The sequence below is a fragment of the Tasmannia lanceolata genome, unplaced genomic scaffold (assembly GCF_043159265.1).
Source record: "Tasmannia lanceolata isolate RefF3 unplaced genomic scaffold, GAP_Taslan_0.1 ptg000018l, whole genome shotgun sequence".
Lineage (NCBI taxonomy): Eukaryota > Viridiplantae > Streptophyta > Magnoliopsida > Canellales > Winteraceae > Tasmannia > Tasmannia lanceolata.
In genome coordinates, this window is record NW_027518695.1 from 89,969 (window position 1) to 108,032 (window position 18,064).

At 46.8% G+C, this 18,064-nt stretch overlaps 1 protein-coding gene across 1 annotated transcript; it reads left to right on the plus strand.

The window, feature by feature from the left end:
* The first annotated feature begins 12,283 nt into the window (after positions 1-12,283).
* Positions 12,284-17,330, plus strand: LOC143849766 (receptor-like protein kinase BRI1-like 3). Its single transcript, XM_077358943.1, has 2 exons — positions 12,284-12,670; positions 13,093-17,330. The coding sequence occupies exon 2, from the start codon at positions 13,478-13,480 to the stop codon at positions 17,069-17,071; it is 3,594 nt and encodes a 1,197-aa protein (XP_077215058.1). The 5' UTR covers positions 12,284-12,670; positions 13,093-13,477; the 3' UTR covers positions 17,072-17,330.
* The last annotated feature ends 734 nt before the right edge of the window (positions 17,331-18,064 follow it).

Below are 18,064 nucleotides of genomic sequence, written 5' to 3' on the forward strand. Positions count from 1 at the left end.
TACTCAGTACTCAAGAGACAACTGGTCAAAAAGGACGTTGTCCCAAGTAAAAAATAGGTGACTTAATTTTCAAAAGCAAGTAAAAATAAAAAAAAATTACTCGATTTTCTTTCTCACTCCTCACTTTTCAGTTTTCACCGTAGCACAAGAAACCCAAAATCTAGGGTTTCTTGTCCTCAAAACTTCACCTCCTCTCCACTAGTCCCTCTTTCTCCCTCGTTCTTTCCTATTCTTGGTGAGCAGATCACACACTTCGAAAGAACATACGCACAAAAATCAAAGAAAAAATGAGTTTTTTTTTTTTTTAAGAACTCAAGGCTTTTCTCGCCAAATCATAGAACTCGAGGCTTTTTTGAAGACTATTTGCAGAAAAGAACAATCTCCTGCTCAGTCTTGTTCTTTCTCCCGCTCAGGTTTGGAATGATTGATTTTAGGGTTTCTGAGATTTGTTCTCTAGTTTCTTGATTTTATTTTTATATCGAGGCAACTAGTTAAATAACTTGTCATTCGAAATGAGGATGGGGATTCGTTTGAGATTATGACAACCGATTATAAGTCCAAAACCTATTATTAAACTGATGAGTTCCAGAGAATTCGGTTTTGATTTTGGTTAAAACCGAAAACCGAAATCGGTTTTTTGGTTCTCGGTTCCTCACAAATTCGGTTTCGATTTTGGTGCCAATTTGGGTAACCGAATTAAATTCGGTTTCAATTATTCGGTCGGTTCGGTTCAGTTTTAACCGAATATGCACCCCACGCCCTATCAATCTTATATTAGTAGCACACTACTAATACAACAATCTTGTATTAGTAGCACATTAGTAGCACACCCCACGCACCCCCCGCTCTATCCCGTGCAGTTCATCAAGGTTGTCCACCATGGGATCTAATCTTTTCTACTCGTGGCCTAGAAAAATCAACATAACAAACTTTTGATATAAAAAAAAAGCCCTTCACGATCTAAGGCTATGATCTGGGACTCTCGTACCACATCAGGGTTCCACATCTTCCATACACGTGTGGAATCTTCAGAAGTCAGTCACAAAATGGAAGACAGCTGGCAGGCCCTGTTTGGAAACTGAAGACAGCGTGAATGAGACAGTGACGATGAGGAGGTTGAACTGAAACCAAAAAAGAAAATCCAAATCGCCCTTAAGGCCCTGTTTGGATTGATAAATGATAAATGTGCCCCTTTTACGTGGCAATCAGGTCACTTCATTCCTTCAAATGAGTGGGTGTCCTAAGTGATGAAAAGGGGTGCATTTATCATTTCCCTTTGTAATTTAGGGCCGGGAAATGATATGATTAGGGTTAATTTAGATGGATATGATCATAAATTGAAAGCCCCTTGTTAGGCCTAAAATCGGTAACAGGTTATGGTAGGGCTGGATGGTCCGAGCTAACAAGTCACGACTGAAGGGCTGGTTGAGTCCTGCGCTGCACAAAGGGTACAGACAAGAAAGAAAAGGGTCAGAGGACCAACCCGGAGTGATACTCCGGACGGGCGCTTCGACACTCAAGTCAGTATGAGCAGGAGTGCAAAGCAATGTCAGAGCAAAAGCTTAGAGTTTTGATTCTCAGATTTCAGGACCCTCACCTTAGTACAAGTGAAGGCTATTTATAGTGATTCTGAGCCACCTATCTGGGACAGGTGGTAGTTCTGAGCCACCTGTCCAAGACAGGTGGTGGGCTCTGTATGGACCAGGTCTCATACCTAAGGAGGGCAGGTGGAAGTCCCTGATTGGTCCAGGTGTCACACCTAGTAGGGACAGGTGTTGGCCTTCCAACGGTCATTGTGAGGGCCACGTGCCAGCAGCCAATTGGATGCTGAGTTCGGACCCATCAGTGCTGAGTCCGGATTCCCTCAGTGCTGAGTCCGGACCCCATCAGTTGCCCCCTGGTGCTTCGAGCCATGAGAGTGGCTAGAAGAAGCAAAGAGAAGGTAAAGACAGCGTCTGGCCGGCCTTAAGGCCTCTGGGCAGCTCAGGCCGGACTCAGATTCAGCTAGGAGAAATCGTGGCCGGACAGGAGCCTCCGGGCGCCCTGGCCTGGCCTTGAAGTTTGGCCTGAAGTAGCAAGGCCGGGCAGAAGGCTTTCGGTTATCCAGTATGGCTAAATTTTGGACCAGAAGTCTGGCCGGCGAGGCTTCCTGGGCGTCATAGCCGGGCGTAATTGGTTCAGGCGGTTCATGCGGTCCTGTCCGGCTAAGGCTGTGGACGGCCAGCCGGGCAGGTCTTTGCTTCTAGCGCTTTTTTGTCGTCTAGCGCTTTTGTCGTCTAGCGAATGCGCCATATCCTGTCCGGACAGCCGGACAGGTCTTTTGTCTTCTAGCGCTTTTGTCGTCTAGCGAATGCGCCATATCCTGTCCGGACAGCCGGACAGGTCTTTTGTCTCATAGCGCTTTTGTCGCCTAGCGCTTTTGTCGTCTAGCGAATGCGCCATATCCTGTCCGGACAGCCGGACAGGTCTTTTGTCTTCTAGCGCTTTTGTCGTCTAGCGAATGCGCCATATCCTGTCCGGACAGCCGGACAGCCGGACAGGTCTTCTATCTTCTAGCGCTTTTGTCGTCTAGCGAATGCGCCATATCCTGTCCGGACAGCCGGCCAGGTCTTTTGTCTTCTAGCGCTTTGGAACCCATGCCTTGTATTTAATGCGGACGGCGCATTTAATGCGAACGGCGCATTTAATGCGGCAGGCGACGTGGCGCACTCCGGCTGGCGGGAAAAGGGCGGGATTTTTCCCGCTCTTTTTTTTTTTTTTTGAAGAAAGTTTTTTTTTTTTTTTTTTTTTTTTAAAAAGTCGAGGTATTTTAGAATACCTCTTTTCTCTCTCATTTTTCCCGCTCTTCCCAGCCTCTCTATATATACTGAAGTTTACTCTTCATTATTTACTTTTCATCTTTTACTCTCCTCCTCTTCTGTTCGGCTATTCAAGTTTTCTGCCCGCTTCGGATCAGTGAGCCCGGAGATCTTCGTCCAACACTTCAGTTCGGTAATCTCTTTTAGCTTTTCTTTTCTTCCTTTTTTAATGTCTAGCACTAGTTCGGAGACGGACTCTAGCTCAAAGGAGTCCGGTTCGACCAGTACCACCACGGGGTCCGGGGCGTCAGAGAGGGCGGTGCCGGCCTCACCTATGGAGGCCGGTGTTGAGGACGAAGAGATAGTAATCGTATTAGACGAGGAGAGCGGTGAGGAAATGAGTGTGGACTTAGACACAATCCCGGTCCGTGGGGACGGACCGGACCGGGTAGAAACCAGCGACGATGAAGAGGACGTCGAAACGGCAGTTCCTCGCTCGCCGCGCATGCCAGTCGAGGTGATAGCGGAGGCACAGATGGAAGCCAACCCACAGTATAACATCGGGGCCCTATACGAGGTGAACCATCTGTGGCCGGGCAAGCTTCAGACCGTCAGGGACAAATACTGTATTCCTAGCCGGTACATTTTGAGGGCGGCTGTTGAAGGGGATCGGGCCAGCAACGATAGTGCAGACCTCTGCCTATATGAAGAGGCCTTACGGGCCGGACTTAGGCTCCCCTTCCACCCCTTTTTTGCTGACGTACTGAATTATTACGGGCTGGCAGTTACACAGGTCGTCCCAAACTCTTGGAGAACGCTGGTCGGCTTCTTGTACCTTCTGGAAGTCCGGCTCCGTAGGAACCCCACCGTGCCCGTCTTCAGGATGTGTGCGCACCTGAAGAGGCATAAGGACGGCGGCTGGATCTACATTAGCCAGAGGCCTGAAGTGAGAATGATCACTGGGATACCTACTTCCATTCACACATGGAAGAACAGGTTTTTCTACGTAAAGGACACCGTGCCGGGCTCCCACTGGCCGTTCTCATTACAATGGAGAACGCCAGACACTCGTCGCCTTAGTAAGAAACCAGCCCTTGAGGACTATGACCATATGACCTTCGCTCTGATCAAAGAAGAGCTCAAGCGAGGTCAAATACACTGCTCAGAGTTCGAAGAGGAGGCCGAGCTGGTAGCGCTCGGGGTCAGTCGTGCGACGCCGGCACGTATGTAGACTTTTTAGGCCATCATTTTATTTTCCTGAACTGTTCTTCAATTTTTCATAGTTCTGACTGCGTTCCGTTCTCTTTCGCAGAAATGGTGAAGCAGATGTCCCTGTTGGACAGAATCAAGCAGACCTCCCAAGCGTCCCCAGCGCAGGAGCAGCCCCAAGCCAAGGGCAAGAAGAGGAAGGTACCGGAGTCGACTCCGCCGATGGTCGCACTGGCTAAGCCTCTGAAAAGCAGCCGGGCGACACATAAGCTTGCCCTATCGAGCCGGGCAGATACCACGGGACAGAGCTCCAAGTCTGGAGGGACGACAGGGCCGCAACGCGGCGGGGCAGTTCTGGGCATCGCTGCCGCCACGACGGTTGGAGGCGACAACGTCTTCCGCCCGAACTGGGCCGTGCAGAAAACGGACACCGGCCTGGGGGATACCCGGGTGGCCACGGAATTGATGTACAAGGGCGTCCTCCCACGCGACCGATTAGAAGTCGAGAAAGAGGTGCCGGAGACCTGCGAAGCGGCAATCAGCTCCGCCCTCTATCAACTCCAAGTCTACTCGAGGGACATGGCTAAGAAACGATATCTCTTCTCTGAGACGATCACAAGGATCGAGTCCGAGAAGGCCCAGCTCCAGAAAGAGAACGGCGAGCTTACCGAAGCCGTCCAGATCAAAGAAGCCGAACTCAACAGCTTACAGGACGAACTGCAGAGGGTCAAGAACCAGGCCGTGCAGGATCTCCTAAGTTCGGCGGAGAGGGCCGGAAAGAAGGAGAAGGCGGCCGTGGAGAAGGCCGTGAAGGAAACCGAGGAGAGGAAGGAGGCTCAGCACTTCGACTTGGGCCTCCAGGCATATAGGGCGGGTTTCCTTCTCTGCTCCGAGCAGGTGAAGAGGCTTCACGCCGGCGTTTCCTTGGACGGACTGACCGTTCCGTATGCACCTCCGGAGGGGGAGGATGACGAAGAGGAAGACGAACCGGACTCCTCCCGGCCTGTTGAGATGGATGCGGAGGTGATTGTGGCCGCAGTCTCCTCTGCTGAGGTCGGCGAGCTTGCAACCCTCACTCCCACAGAGGTCGTCACCGAGGGAGTGGCCGACGAGGAGGCCTGAGTAGCAGCCCTCTTGCTCTTATCTTTCTTTTTGGTGGCATGTTTTTTGCACAGTTTGTAAGGCCCATTCTTTGTAAGCCAGCTCGGCGAAGAGAGCAATTTTGTAATATGAATACTATGAATACAAATACACTTTTGTTCAACTGTCTGTACGGCATTCTTGTTTTTTGTACGCATAATTTCTGTACTGCTTTCTTCTCTTTCTGTCAAGCCGGAGTGGTTGCCCGTCGTTGACCGAGAGGGTCTGTGAGCCATTTACAACGAGCCGGAGTGAACCACTTCAACCCCACTTCAACGACCGAGAATGTCTACAAGCACCGAGCTGGGAGCTAAGTATGCAAACACTTAGATTCTTTGGAAGTGGTTTTAACTACGGGCGTCCTCGGCTGAAACTGATCTCCAAGCCACTAGGATGAGCCGGAGTGCACCACTACTGCTCGTCCTAAGTCTGCGAGAACCGAGCTGGGAGCTTGGTACGCAAACACTTAGAAAATATTTGAAGGTGGTTTCCACTGCGGGCGTCCTCGGCTGGAACTGATCTCCAAGCCATTAGGATGAGCCGGAGTGCACCACTACTGCTCGTCCTAAGTCTGCGAGAACCGAGCTGGGAGCTTGGTACGCAAACACTTAGAAAATATTTGAAGGTGGTTTCCACTGCAGGCGTCCTCGGCTGGAACTGATCTCCAAGCCACTAGGATGAGCCGGAGTGCACCACCACTGCTCGTCCTAAGTCTGCGAGAACCGAGCTGGGAGCTTGGTACGCAAACACTTAGAAAATATTTGAAGGTGGTTTCCACTACAGGCGTCCTCGGCTGGAACTGATCTCCAAGCCACTAGGATGAGCCGGAGTGCACCACCACTGCTCGTCCTAAGTCTGCGAGAACTGAGCTGGGAGCTTGGTACGCAAACACTTAGAAAATATTTGAAGGTGGTTTCCACTGCGGGCGTCCTCGGCTGGAACTGATCTCCAAGCCACTAGGATGAGCCGGAGTGCACTGCAGGCGTCCTCGGCTGGAACTGATCTCCAAGCCACTAGGATGAGCCGGAGTGCACCACCACTGCTCGTCCTAAGTCTGCGAGAACCGAGCTGGGAGCTTGGTACGCAAACACTTAGAAAATATTTGAAGGTGGTTTCCACTGCGGGCGTCCTCGGCTGGAACTGATCTCCAAGCCACTAGGATGAGCCGGAGTGCACCACCACTGCTCGTCCTAAGTCTGCGAGAACCGAGCTGGGAGCTTGGTACGCAAACACTTAGAAAATATTTGAAGGTGGTTTCCACTGCGGGCGTCCTCGGCTGGAACTGATCTCCAAGCTACTAGGATGAGCCGGAGTGGTCCAGCCGGAGTGGTCTGATCGACACCGAGCTCATGGGTGCTAATCGACGGGTCGATGCCGGGCATGTCTGAAGGAGTCCAGGCAAAGACATCTGCATTGGCTCTGAGGAACTGAGCGAGATCCTGCTGCGCGGCCTCTGGCAGGGCAGAGCCGATCTGGACAACCCTCTGTTCGTCATCGTTGTTCAATTGAATAGAGATGAGGTCCTCTGCGGGCTCGTTGACTGTGATCTGCACTTCGTCTCTCAGATCGTACAGCTCGATTGGCAAAGACTCAGACGCATTCTTCCCTCTCAGCGCCGCCGCATAGCACCGTCTTGATTGGGGCTGATCCCCTCTGACTTCACCTACGCCTCCTGGCGTAATGAACTTCATCTTCTGATGACAAGCGGAGGGAATAGCTCGGAGGAGGTTCTGCCCAGGGCGTCCTAGAATGGCATTATAGGCTGACTTGGCCTTCACCACCAGGAAGGTCACCATGGCGAAGGACTGGCAGGGCGGCTCCCCGATAAGAACTGGAAGCTCAATCTGCCCTTCAACCTTGACAACTTCTCCTGAGAACCCGAACAGATCAGAGTTGGCCGGCTTCAGACGGTCAGTTCCGATCAGCATCTGCTCGAAGGCGTGGTAGTAGAGGATGTCGGCGGAGCTCCCATTGTCGACCAGGATCTTCTTCATTTCCCAGTTCGCCACTAGCATGGTGACGACCAGGGCATCATCATGTGGGAGGATCAGGCCGTCAAGATCTGCTTCCGAAAAGGATATCTCGTTTTCCGGCTTGGCCTTCTTACTGCAGGCATGGACGGCGTTGACCTGCCGGGCATAAGTCCTGCGGGCCGATGAAGAGGTCCCTCCCGCGGTCGGCCCTCCTTCCGAGGTACCCTCTGCTTATCAGCTGCTCGATCTCCTCCTTGAGATGAATGCATGCATTGGTGTCATGGCCGTGACTCTTATGGAACCGGCAATACTGACGAGGCTCGGGGCGCACGTTCCTGTCCCGCGAGCGCTGGTCTCTTCTTGTGGAGTGACGAGTTTGGTCCCGGGGTGGAGACGCGCGTTCTCTGCGGGAGCTCTCTCCCCTCTGAACGGGTCGAGAAACCTCGACTGGGTGTTGCTGGAGTGCGGGGGCCGCGTTCCTGAACTGCGCAACTACAGCAGTCATTTCTTGAAAAAGGGCTCGCATCTCCCTCGGGGTCGGGGTAGGGTCTGAGCGGTCCGAGTGAGGCGAAGTCCGCTCCACGGCCGCCCCGACCTCTACCTGCGAGGCCAGTCGCTCACTTCGTCCTTCGCGGGGGGCCGTAGCCCGGGTAGCCCGAGAAGTCGGAGGTGCTCGCTTGCCGGTCTGTCCTACCATTGCTTCTTGAGTAAGATGTCGAACAGCTTTTTGTTGCGGCCGTCCCACGGATGGCGCCAAATCTGTTAGGCCTAAAATCGGCAACAGGTTATGGTAGGGCTGGATGGTCCGAGCTAACAAGTCACGACTGAAGGGCTGGTTGAGTCCTGCGCTGCACAAGGGTACAGACAAGAAAGAAAAGGGTCAGAGGACCAACCCGGAGTGATACTCCGGACGGGCGCTTCGACACTCAAGTCAGTATGAGCAGGAGTGCAGAGCAATGTCAGAGCAAAAGCTTAGAGTTTTGATTCTCAGATTTCAGGACCCTCACCTTAGTACAAGTGAAGGCTATTTATAGTGATTCTGAGCCACCTGTCTGGGACAGGTGGTAGTTCTGAGCCACCTGTCCAAGACAGGTGGTGGGCTCTGTATGGACCAGGTCTCATACCTAAGGAGGGCAGGTGGAAGTCCCTGATTGGTCCAGGTGTCACACCTAGTAGGGACAGGTGTTGGCCTTCCAACGGTCCTTGTGAGGGCCACGTGCCAGCAGCCAATTGGATGCTGAGTTCGGACCCATCAGTGCTGAGTCCGGACCCATCAGTGCTGAGTCCGGATTCCCTCAGTGCTGAGTCCGGACCCCATCACCCCTCTAAATAAAAATTGAATAGGATTGGTTCAAGTTGTAACTTTCTTTAATCTGTGAAAATATTAGGGACTTTTAAAAATATTTTGCCTTCATGAACTTTTCCAGAAAATTCCTGTAATCCAAACAGGGCCAGGGGCATATTATTTTCTTCTATAGATCTATGGTGTTTTCCATGATGTGCACTCCTTTTACAGATCAGAGTTAGGATCATCCTTAGGAGATGATTTTTGGGTTACAACCTATTTAAGTTGTGTCCCAACAAATGAGCAGATTGGACCATCCTATGAAGGGGCTGCACCAACAACATAGAAAATCTCTCTCTCTCTAGGCCGGCTGTTGCATGTGAGAGCAGCTACCTCGGATTAATTAAATGAATAAGACAAAATCTACTGACAAGTGAGCATGTGTGGCTGCTCTCACATGCAACAGCCAACCACGAAATGCCTTTATGTGATGGTCCCTAGTAAATCCCATATAAAGGTCTAGCTGATTTTTAAATAAAAGGAAGTTTGAAAAAAGTGAAGTTGGATACCCAAGTCAAGATTTGTTGGATTTATTGAAGAGTTTTAAAAGGAAAGGAAAAGATAACCTCTTGTCATTTACTTTGATGAAACGAAGCTCAGACATTCATGCGCTAAACTCATTTACTTTGATGAAATTGTCGAAAGAGCAGCAACATTCAAAAGCCAGCCAAGAACCATATAACGATACCAATTTGAGAGAAAAGGTCATATGTAGGAGAAGACCCTTTCCATTCATGTACGCATCTACTGTACTGATATGTGCACACCATATGTTTATTTTAAATGTATTGTATTGAAGAACCACAATTTTACTTTCATATTATATTTTGTCAAGTATGTGATAGATAAGACTTACATTGCTCAAAAGTACCGCCAAGGAATCATCTCTTTCCCATATTCCTGTCTACCTAATATAAAACAAATACATTGATTCAAGTGACAATGGTGATTAAAAAATTGTTAGGGTTTTAAAAAAAAGAGTAGTGGAGAGGATTACAGTCACTCATCCCACACTCATGCATAGTTTGCTATGATTATGGGGATGTGAATGTGCACACGTGCAAATATATGCAGTAAAATTTTAATTCGAATCTCACCACTTCTTATGGACGTGCATGCGTGCACTAATAAAGGCAGATAATCGACACAGCAGATACATTGGTCTTTCACGTGTTAAGATTAATGTTGAGTTGGTAGATTAAGGGGCCGTTTGGATATGCGGATTTTAGAATTTTGGATTTCCTCAAAATTGCAGTTGGGAGACAAGAGAAGAAAGAGAGCAACCATCGTTTTCTGATTTCTAACCCTTCTTTCTGACAGCAAGAGAGCTGGTGATCGTCCCATGTTTCCAGGTTTTAAAAATCGCAGGATGCGGGAGTGATTTCTAAAACTTGGTTTTCTTACTTAAAATCTAAAAAACGCTGCAAGGACAGCATACCAGCAGCTTGATCATGGCCCTCTTTTACATTGTTTTCAAACTAAAACATGGAATCCAAAATCCACGTATCCAAACGTCCCCTAAAGGTTTAAAGTTTAGGCGCTGCTCTGGTGTGGGGGAAAAGCAATGGATTTGAGATTCATTTTTACAATGATCCAAAGTAATATTACGGTCGATCTGCAACTATGTAGAATGATCAATTTAAAAATAAATGGTAGAAAACATTTATTATTATTATTATTATTTTGTGGTTCCCAGGAGGGGGCATATATGTGAAATCAAGACTTAAATGGTTTTGGTCCCATCCCATGCATAAGATAAAGAAGAAGAAAATCAAGTGTCATGATTTTGGAGAAATTATATATATGCTGTTGTTGGATGAATCCTTATAAACGATCAAGGTGTGTGTTATACATGGTGGTTGATGGAGGGACAAGTGTAGCAGGCCCTTCTTTCTTTCTTTCTGTATTTCTAGAAGAGTAGCAAATAGATGGAGAAGATGTTACGTGTATAGAAGGTTAATTGATTGTTTTTCACGGGCTGTGTGTTTATATAATAAACGCACGAGGGGACAGAGACTGACACGTACGTATCCTTGAAGACTACCCCGTTAGTTAATTAAGCAGGCAGTGGTGTCCTAGGAAGTCTCGTACCATCCGAAACTTCAGCATTGAAATTACTAGAACACCCCGCATAGGAACCCTAAATTTCCCTGTTAACAAAAAGAGGTATGCTAAACTCAAGGGTGCCCACGTTGGCTGCATTTCACCATCGTGCACTTCTTAATAATAATAATAGTCGTTGACTTAGCTGTTATAAATGTACAGCGGTGAGGTGCAGCCAATTGCGTGGGGGGGGGGGGGGGGGGGGGGGGCAGCCTTTTCAGCCCATTTTTTGCGGGACAGCGCCCCTGAGTTTCACGTTCCTCCCTCTTATTTATATGAAACTAGGGGAGATATGGCACCGGATCCACCACACCATGTGCTACGTAAGCACTAATTTGAAGTGGCTACCCTCCATAGGGGATCACCTGAAATCTATTTTATGTGGTTTATTCTGCAGAAATCTTCACCCCGCCCCCCCCCCCCCCCCCCCCCCCCCCCCCCTACCTTTTTTTTTTTTTTTTTGCGTTCATCCAAACACTAACTTGTTCTTGGCTTTTTTTTATATATAATTTACTACAGCCTACTATGAAAAGAGATTAGAAGTCTACAAATTACAGATCATCTCCCGTCTTGAACGAACGTAAATGTTCCTGACAGACATCTCAGTTGGAAAGATGAATGAAAATTGAGTGTTTTTAAAGGAGATGTCATGGTTGATCAAAGTTTAGAATCATCCAATGAGGATGTGATGGCCAATATTCATGGACTCGATCAAAATTACACGTAGCAATGGGCCCATGGTTTCAAAAATGGGGCTGGACGGTCTATAATTGCTGGTTTCTAGTTCTACTATATTGTAGGTAGAGAGGTAAGAGGATGGAAAAGCTGAAAAAGACAAGTGGGATCCGCAAGTCAAGCCGTTTTTTTTTTGACAAATGCTCCCCGGAGACGCCTCTCCCGCTCATTATTAACCTCAAAGCTTCAAAAAAATTAAATAATACTTGTCCTTTTTCTTACAATACCACTCGGAAAGAATTTAAGTAATTTACCCATAAGAGGTACCGTCTTGTCAACTTCCAAATTACGCATCCCACGTTTCTTAGTTTGTCGTATATGTAAATCAATTAGGGCAAGTCAAAATGGGCTGAAAAGCTTGAATTTATATTGGAAAATGGTAAAAAGAAGTTGTTTCATTGTTTGTTATTTTTGAGTAGCATTTTTTATTTTCTCTGATTTTCATTCCCAGTTCCTATGCAGTCATGCTCTCCCCGCTCCCAACCCCAACCCCAACCCCTCCCCCTCAAGTCTCAAGTCTCAAGTCTCAAGTCTCTAGTCTCTAGTCTGTCTCGCCCTCGCCTACGCTATCTACCCCTCTCAATCTGTTTTTGTACAATTGCACTCTGACCCTCACTCAGGTTACAATTGTCAAGAAAAGAAAACAAAGAAAGGAGGGGGTATCACTTTGTGTACTAAAATACTACGCTATTTTGATAATTGCACTAGCTCATCATGTCATTTATTATTTAAACAGCTGTCAAATGTTAATACCGTTCCCCAAAAGCTGTCATAAGCTAATTAAAAAAGGAAAAGAGAAGCTGAGTTTGTGCAATTATTATAATAGCACGGTGGTGCCGTGCCAATATGAGAAGCCATAGATGAGTGAGAGGGAATAGAAGTGTGAAGGGTAATTTGTGGGATGTGCAGGGGCATTTATAGTGTAGTTGTGTCCAGGGACCTCGGTCCGTGTCGGGTTCCTTTTTTTGTGGCGAAAATACGACCTAATGAGAGTCCCAAAACCCACGCCAAAGGAAGGAAAAAAAAAATACAAAACAAAAGAGGAAGGCCGGCCAAGCGGCAAGGAAAGCCAAAAAGGCATCCTCTTAGAATCAAATCCCGAGTTTGACCGAGGAGCGGAGACACATACATACATACATATGAGATGAGATTGTAACCTTGAATTAAAATTAAAAAAAAATTTCCAATTCCCTTCCCCTCTCCCTATTCTACTCTTCAGACGACCATCTCCGATCCGAAACTATTATATCTTGTTCCGTTTCGGCTCTGATCCGATACTTGGGAGGTAGTAAGGTCGCTAGCATATGGAAACGAAGGAAAGTGGAGGCTATCTTCTGATCTCATATCCAAGGGTTTCGTTCCAATAGGTTCGTTGCTTTCACATGCTCCTTTTTTTTTTTTTTTATTCGAAACTCGGATTTTAAAGACTCGTTTTTGGGTGGAGAAGGAAGTTTATATAAGAAAAAAATCCATTTTATTTCTCAACTGAGTTAGTGATTCCGATTCACTGGATGACGAGGGATTTCTGCTTTCGGTTTTTTTCTGAAAAAAAATAAATTAAATAAATAAATCCATGTTTTCTTTTTAATGGGTTACTTGATTTCGCCCTCTTTTCTTTCAATGATTTATTTTCAATCTTTCTTAAGTTTGTGGAAGAGAATCGGTTTCTAATTTGAGAGATTTCTATAACAAGTGAAGAGGGGCTTTAAATTTCCTATCATTTCTTCACTCTCATTTGTCACTATTTTGTTAGGCTTTACAAGTTCTGATCAAGGGTCTGGTTGCGCAGATGGAAAATTTTCAAAAAATGGCAAAGACTCGGAATTGTAGAGAGGAGAAGAGAAGGGGAGTGATATTAAGCTGATCCCCTTTTTCTTTACATTTACAACCCCTTTCTGCCATTTCATGTTTTCGAATGTATATTTGAAGCTCTGATTCCATATACCTAGATAGCGAAAGTGAGTCCATTATTCTTTCAAACCATGGAAATCTTTCAAACCATGGAAATGTAGAGACGCAGAGCAACAGAGAGAGAGAGAGAGAGAGAGAGAGAGAGAGAGAGAGAGAGAGAGAGAGAGAGAGAGAGAGAGAGAGATTGATGAAAAAATGTGATTTTTTTTTCCCATTTTGCGAGAAAGAAGCACGAGCTGCTTATCCTATCCTACATACAGAAGATGGAGGTTTTCTTCTGTTTTGTGCTGTTTCTTCTCTGGGTGTCAGCATCATCAGGTGAAGCGATTTCTGATGATGTGGCATCTTTGATTTCATTTCGGCGCTCTTCAGTAGAGCGTGACCCAAATGGTATTTTGGTAAATTGGAGGCCAGATTCTGCTAATCCCTGCTCATGGAGAGGAGTGATTTGCTCCCAGACGGATGGACGAGTAGTGGGACTTGATCTCACCAATGCCGGCCTCATCGGCCGACTTCAAATCGACCATCTGATGCTCGTACAAAATCTCCACAACGTTAGTTTGCACGGTAATTCATTCTATGGCAATCTCTCTCACACCTCTGTTACCTGCAACTTTGAGACCATCGACCTGTCCTTCAATAACTTCTCAGAGGTGATTCCGGGATCATTTATCTACTCTTGCGCGCGCCTGCTCTCCCTCAACATTTCTGGCAATTTGATTCCCGGAGGCATCTTCCCATTGAGTCCTTCCCTCCGCGAGCTTGATCTTTCTCGCAACCGGATTTCAGACAATGGCCTGCTCAACTACTCTTTGTTGAATTGCCACAACTTTTTTTTGCTCAATTTCTCTGACAATAAGCTGACAGGGGAATTGAGCAGCAGCATCTCGTCCTGTGACAATCTCGTGGTTCTCGATCTCTCTCACAACCTCATCTCTGGACAGATTCCAGTGCCTTTCCCACCATCTCTCAACCACCTGGACCTCTCTCACAACAATTTCTCTGGCGATTTCTCCGGGCTTCAATTCGGTGAATGCAGTAATATCACGCTGGTTAATCTGTCTTACAACAGCTTCTCTGGCAGAGGGTTCCCCGAAAGCTTGGCCAACTGTCAGAACCTCCAGAAGCTTGACCTCACTCATAACAGGCTGGAAGACAAGATTCCCAACTCCTTAGGGAATTTCAGAAATCTACAGCAGCTGTTTCTAGCAAAAAACCAGTTTTCAGGGGAGATACCTCCAGAATTGGGCCAGATTTGTGGGACTCTCCGTGAGCTCGACCTCTCAAGCAATAACATCTCTGGTGGGATTCCATCGACCTTCGTTTCGTGTAATTCCTTGCAGAGCCTTGATCTAGGAAATAATGAGCTCTCAGGCAATTTCATTGACTCCATTGTCACTACTTTCTCCTCTCTCAAGTATCTCTCTCTTTCTTTCAATAACATCACTGGTTTCATACCTCTGTCTCTAAGCAATTGTAAGGAATTGGAGGTTCTCGACCTCAGCTCTAATGGTTTTACCGGCAACATCCCATCTGGCTTCTGCTCTTCTCTCACTTCTCTGCAAAAAATCCTCCTGGCCAACAACTATCTCTCTGGACCGATGCCTTTGGAGCTTGGAAGCTGTAAGAATCTCAGGACAGTTGATCTCAGCTTCAATGATCTAAACAGTTCCATTCCTTCAGAAATTTGGGAACTTCCGCAGCTCTCTAATCTGGTTCTTTGGGCTAATCATCTCACGGGTGAAATCCCCGATAGTGTCTGTTCCAACGGAGGAAGTTTAGAGTCTTTAATTCTCAACGACAATCTTATCGCTGGAGAAATCCCTCCGACACTCACCAAGTGCACGAATCTGATCTGGGTCTCCCTCTCCAGCAACTGTCTGACAGGAAAGATACCCAGCGGAATTGGAACCCTCAAGAGCCTTGCAATCCTCCAATTGGGCAACAATTCGCTGAGTGGAGAGATCCCGCCAGGGCTTGGGGACTGCCAGAACCTCATATGGCTTGACCTCAACAGCAACAAACTGACAGGGCCTGTCCCACCAGCACTTGCCAACCAGGCTGGGCGGATTGTCCCTGGTGTAGTATCTGGAAAGCAATTTGCTTTTGTGAGGAATGAGGGTGGAACATCTTGCAGGGGTGCTGGTGGTCTGCTTGAGTTTGAGGGGATCACAACGGAGAGCCTATCCACCTATCCAATGGTGCATTCATGCCCGTCCACAAGGATATACACTGGCACCACTGTTTATTCATTTGCGAGCAACAACGGAAGCATGATTTACCTCGATCTCTCCTACAATTTGCTCAATGGGACGATTCCAGAAAACTTTGGATCAATGTATTATCTGCAAGTTTTGAATTTAGGACATAACAAGCTGACAGGAGGCATCCCAGACAGATTTGGGGGCTTGAAAGAGGTTGGGGTTCTTGATCTCTCTCACAACCTCCTCCATGGATTCCTTCCCGGCTCATTGGGGGAGCTCACATTTCTGAGTGATCTTGATGTCTCGAACAACAACCTCACAGGCCCAATCCCTACCTCTGGTCAGCTGACGACGTTTCCCCCTTCTAGATATGAAAACAATTCTGGACTCTGTGGAGTTCCATTGCCTCCTTGTGGTTCGGCGGCTAAATCCCATTCTTCAAATTCGAATTCTGGTGGAAGGAAGCAACCTCTTGCTGGAAGTGTATTCATTGGTATCGCGGTTGCTCTGCTCATCATCTTTGCTCTTACAGTAGCTCTGTTTAAGATGAAAACTCATCAGCAGCAGTTGGAGGAACAAAGAGAGCAATATGTAGAAAGCTTACCGACTTCTGGGAGCACCAGCTGGAAGCTGTCTGGCGTCCTTGAGCCTTTGAGCATCAACATTGCCACATTTGAGAAGCCATTGAGGAAGCTGACGTTTGCTCACCTTCTAGAAGCCACCAACGGCTTCAGTGCAGAGAGTCTGATTGGGTCCGGGGGGTTCGGTGAGGTTTACAAGGCCCGGTTGAAAGATGGGTGCACTGTTGCAATCAAGAAGCTGATCCGTGTCACCGGGCAGGGTGACAGAGAATTCACCGCGGAGATGGAGACAATTGGGAAGATCAAGCACCGCAACCTAGTCCCCTTATTGGGTTACTGCAAGATTGGGGAGGAGAGGCTTCTCGTGTATGACTACATGAAATGGGGGAGTTTGGAGACAGTACTCCATGAGAGGAGAATCAAGGGAGGGAGCTCCAAACTTGATTGGGCAGCTAGGAAGAAGATTGCCATTGGGTCGGCAAGAGGACTTGCATTCCTTCACCACAGCTGCATTCCTCACATAATTCATAGAGACATGAAATCTAGTAACGTTCTTCTGGATGAGAATTTAGAAGCCCGAGTTTCGGATTTCGGCATGGCCAGACTGATGAATGCCCTTGACACCCACCTCAGCGTAAGCACTCTTGCAGGAACTCCTGGGTATGTCCCACCTGAATACTATCAGAGTTTCCGATGCACCACAAAAGGTGATGTCTACAGCTATGGTGTCATATTGCTTGAGCTTCTATCTGGCAAGAGACCCATTGACCCTTTGGAATTTGGTGACAACAACCTTGTTGGATGGGCAAAGCAGCTTGTAAGAGACAAGAGAGCTGGTGAAATATTCGATACCGAGCTGCTGATGGGGCAGAAGATATCCGGTGAGTCTGAGCTCTATCACTACCTCAAGATTGCATGCGAGTGTTTGGATGACAGACCACTCCGGCGGCCAACCATGATTCAAGTGATGGCAATGTTCAAAGAGCTTCATATTGATTCTGAGACTGATATCCTCGAAGGATTCTCCATAAAAGAAACCATCATTGATGAATCGGGAGAGAAAGAGACTTGATCCGCTGATTGGTGGTAAGGTTTTTGTATTTCTCGAATTTGATTATCGTGATTTGAACTATTTAATCAGGATTAAACCCTACCCATTTTGTTTACTGTAAATAGTACAAAAGGAAACTGTAGAGAAGCCTGAGAGAGGCCCATGTTTGCTGAAGGAAAAGGAAGGGTTGTGTGATGGCTTCATTCTCAAACTCTTTTCTCCTTGTACAATGTCATTATACTTTTTTTTTATTTAACTCTTGTTGTTACGTTTCATGCCACAGTTTTGTGTTTTTTCCATTGCTTATATAATGCTGAAGGCAACATTTATGAGGAAAGTGAGATCAGATATCATTAGCCTTTTGCTTGTCTGTCCAAATGAGTGACCGTTTGACTCATCGAAAAGCTATAATTTCATTTACTTCGTTACATTTTCTAAGTGCCCCTTGAACTGACAAGAGTACCCTTGCATGTAGAGGTGCTGTAATGACATGGTACCCATCAAAGTACAGACTATACAGCCTCCCTTCTATCATGTAACTTTCATCACTTTTTTACTCTTTGGCTGTGGGAAGGGGGGACATAGAAAAGGAAAGACTCCTGCTTATTTGGTGTTGGAAAAAGTAAGAGTAGATGTCAGTTGAAATGAGTGGTTGTTTGAATCATTGGAAGGAAAAAGGAGTGTAATTCAACTTTCGTACGTTTTTCAAATATCCTTAAAAAATACCTGTGCAAGTAGAAGTGAGTCATTATCTGAACTGATGGAACTATTGCCTTTTGTGATCGATGCAACATATATGTTTTACTAATGAAATACGGATTTATGTGTTATTAATGGGTTAACCCAGGAAAATATATAAACTGATGGAACTATTGCCTTTTGTGATCTATGCAACATGTATGTTTCACTGTTGAAATAGGGATTTATGTGTTATTAATGGGTTAACCCAGGAAAAGATATAACTTAAATTTGTGTGATGTATTGGAATTCCCAAAACGCCAATCAAATATGTAG

Excerpts from the sequence above, each read along its gene's own strand:
- LOC143849766 (XM_077358943.1), top strand. The coding sequence starts at position 13,478 with ATGGAGGTTTTCTTCTGTTTTGTGCTGTTTCTTCTCTGGGTGTCAGCA.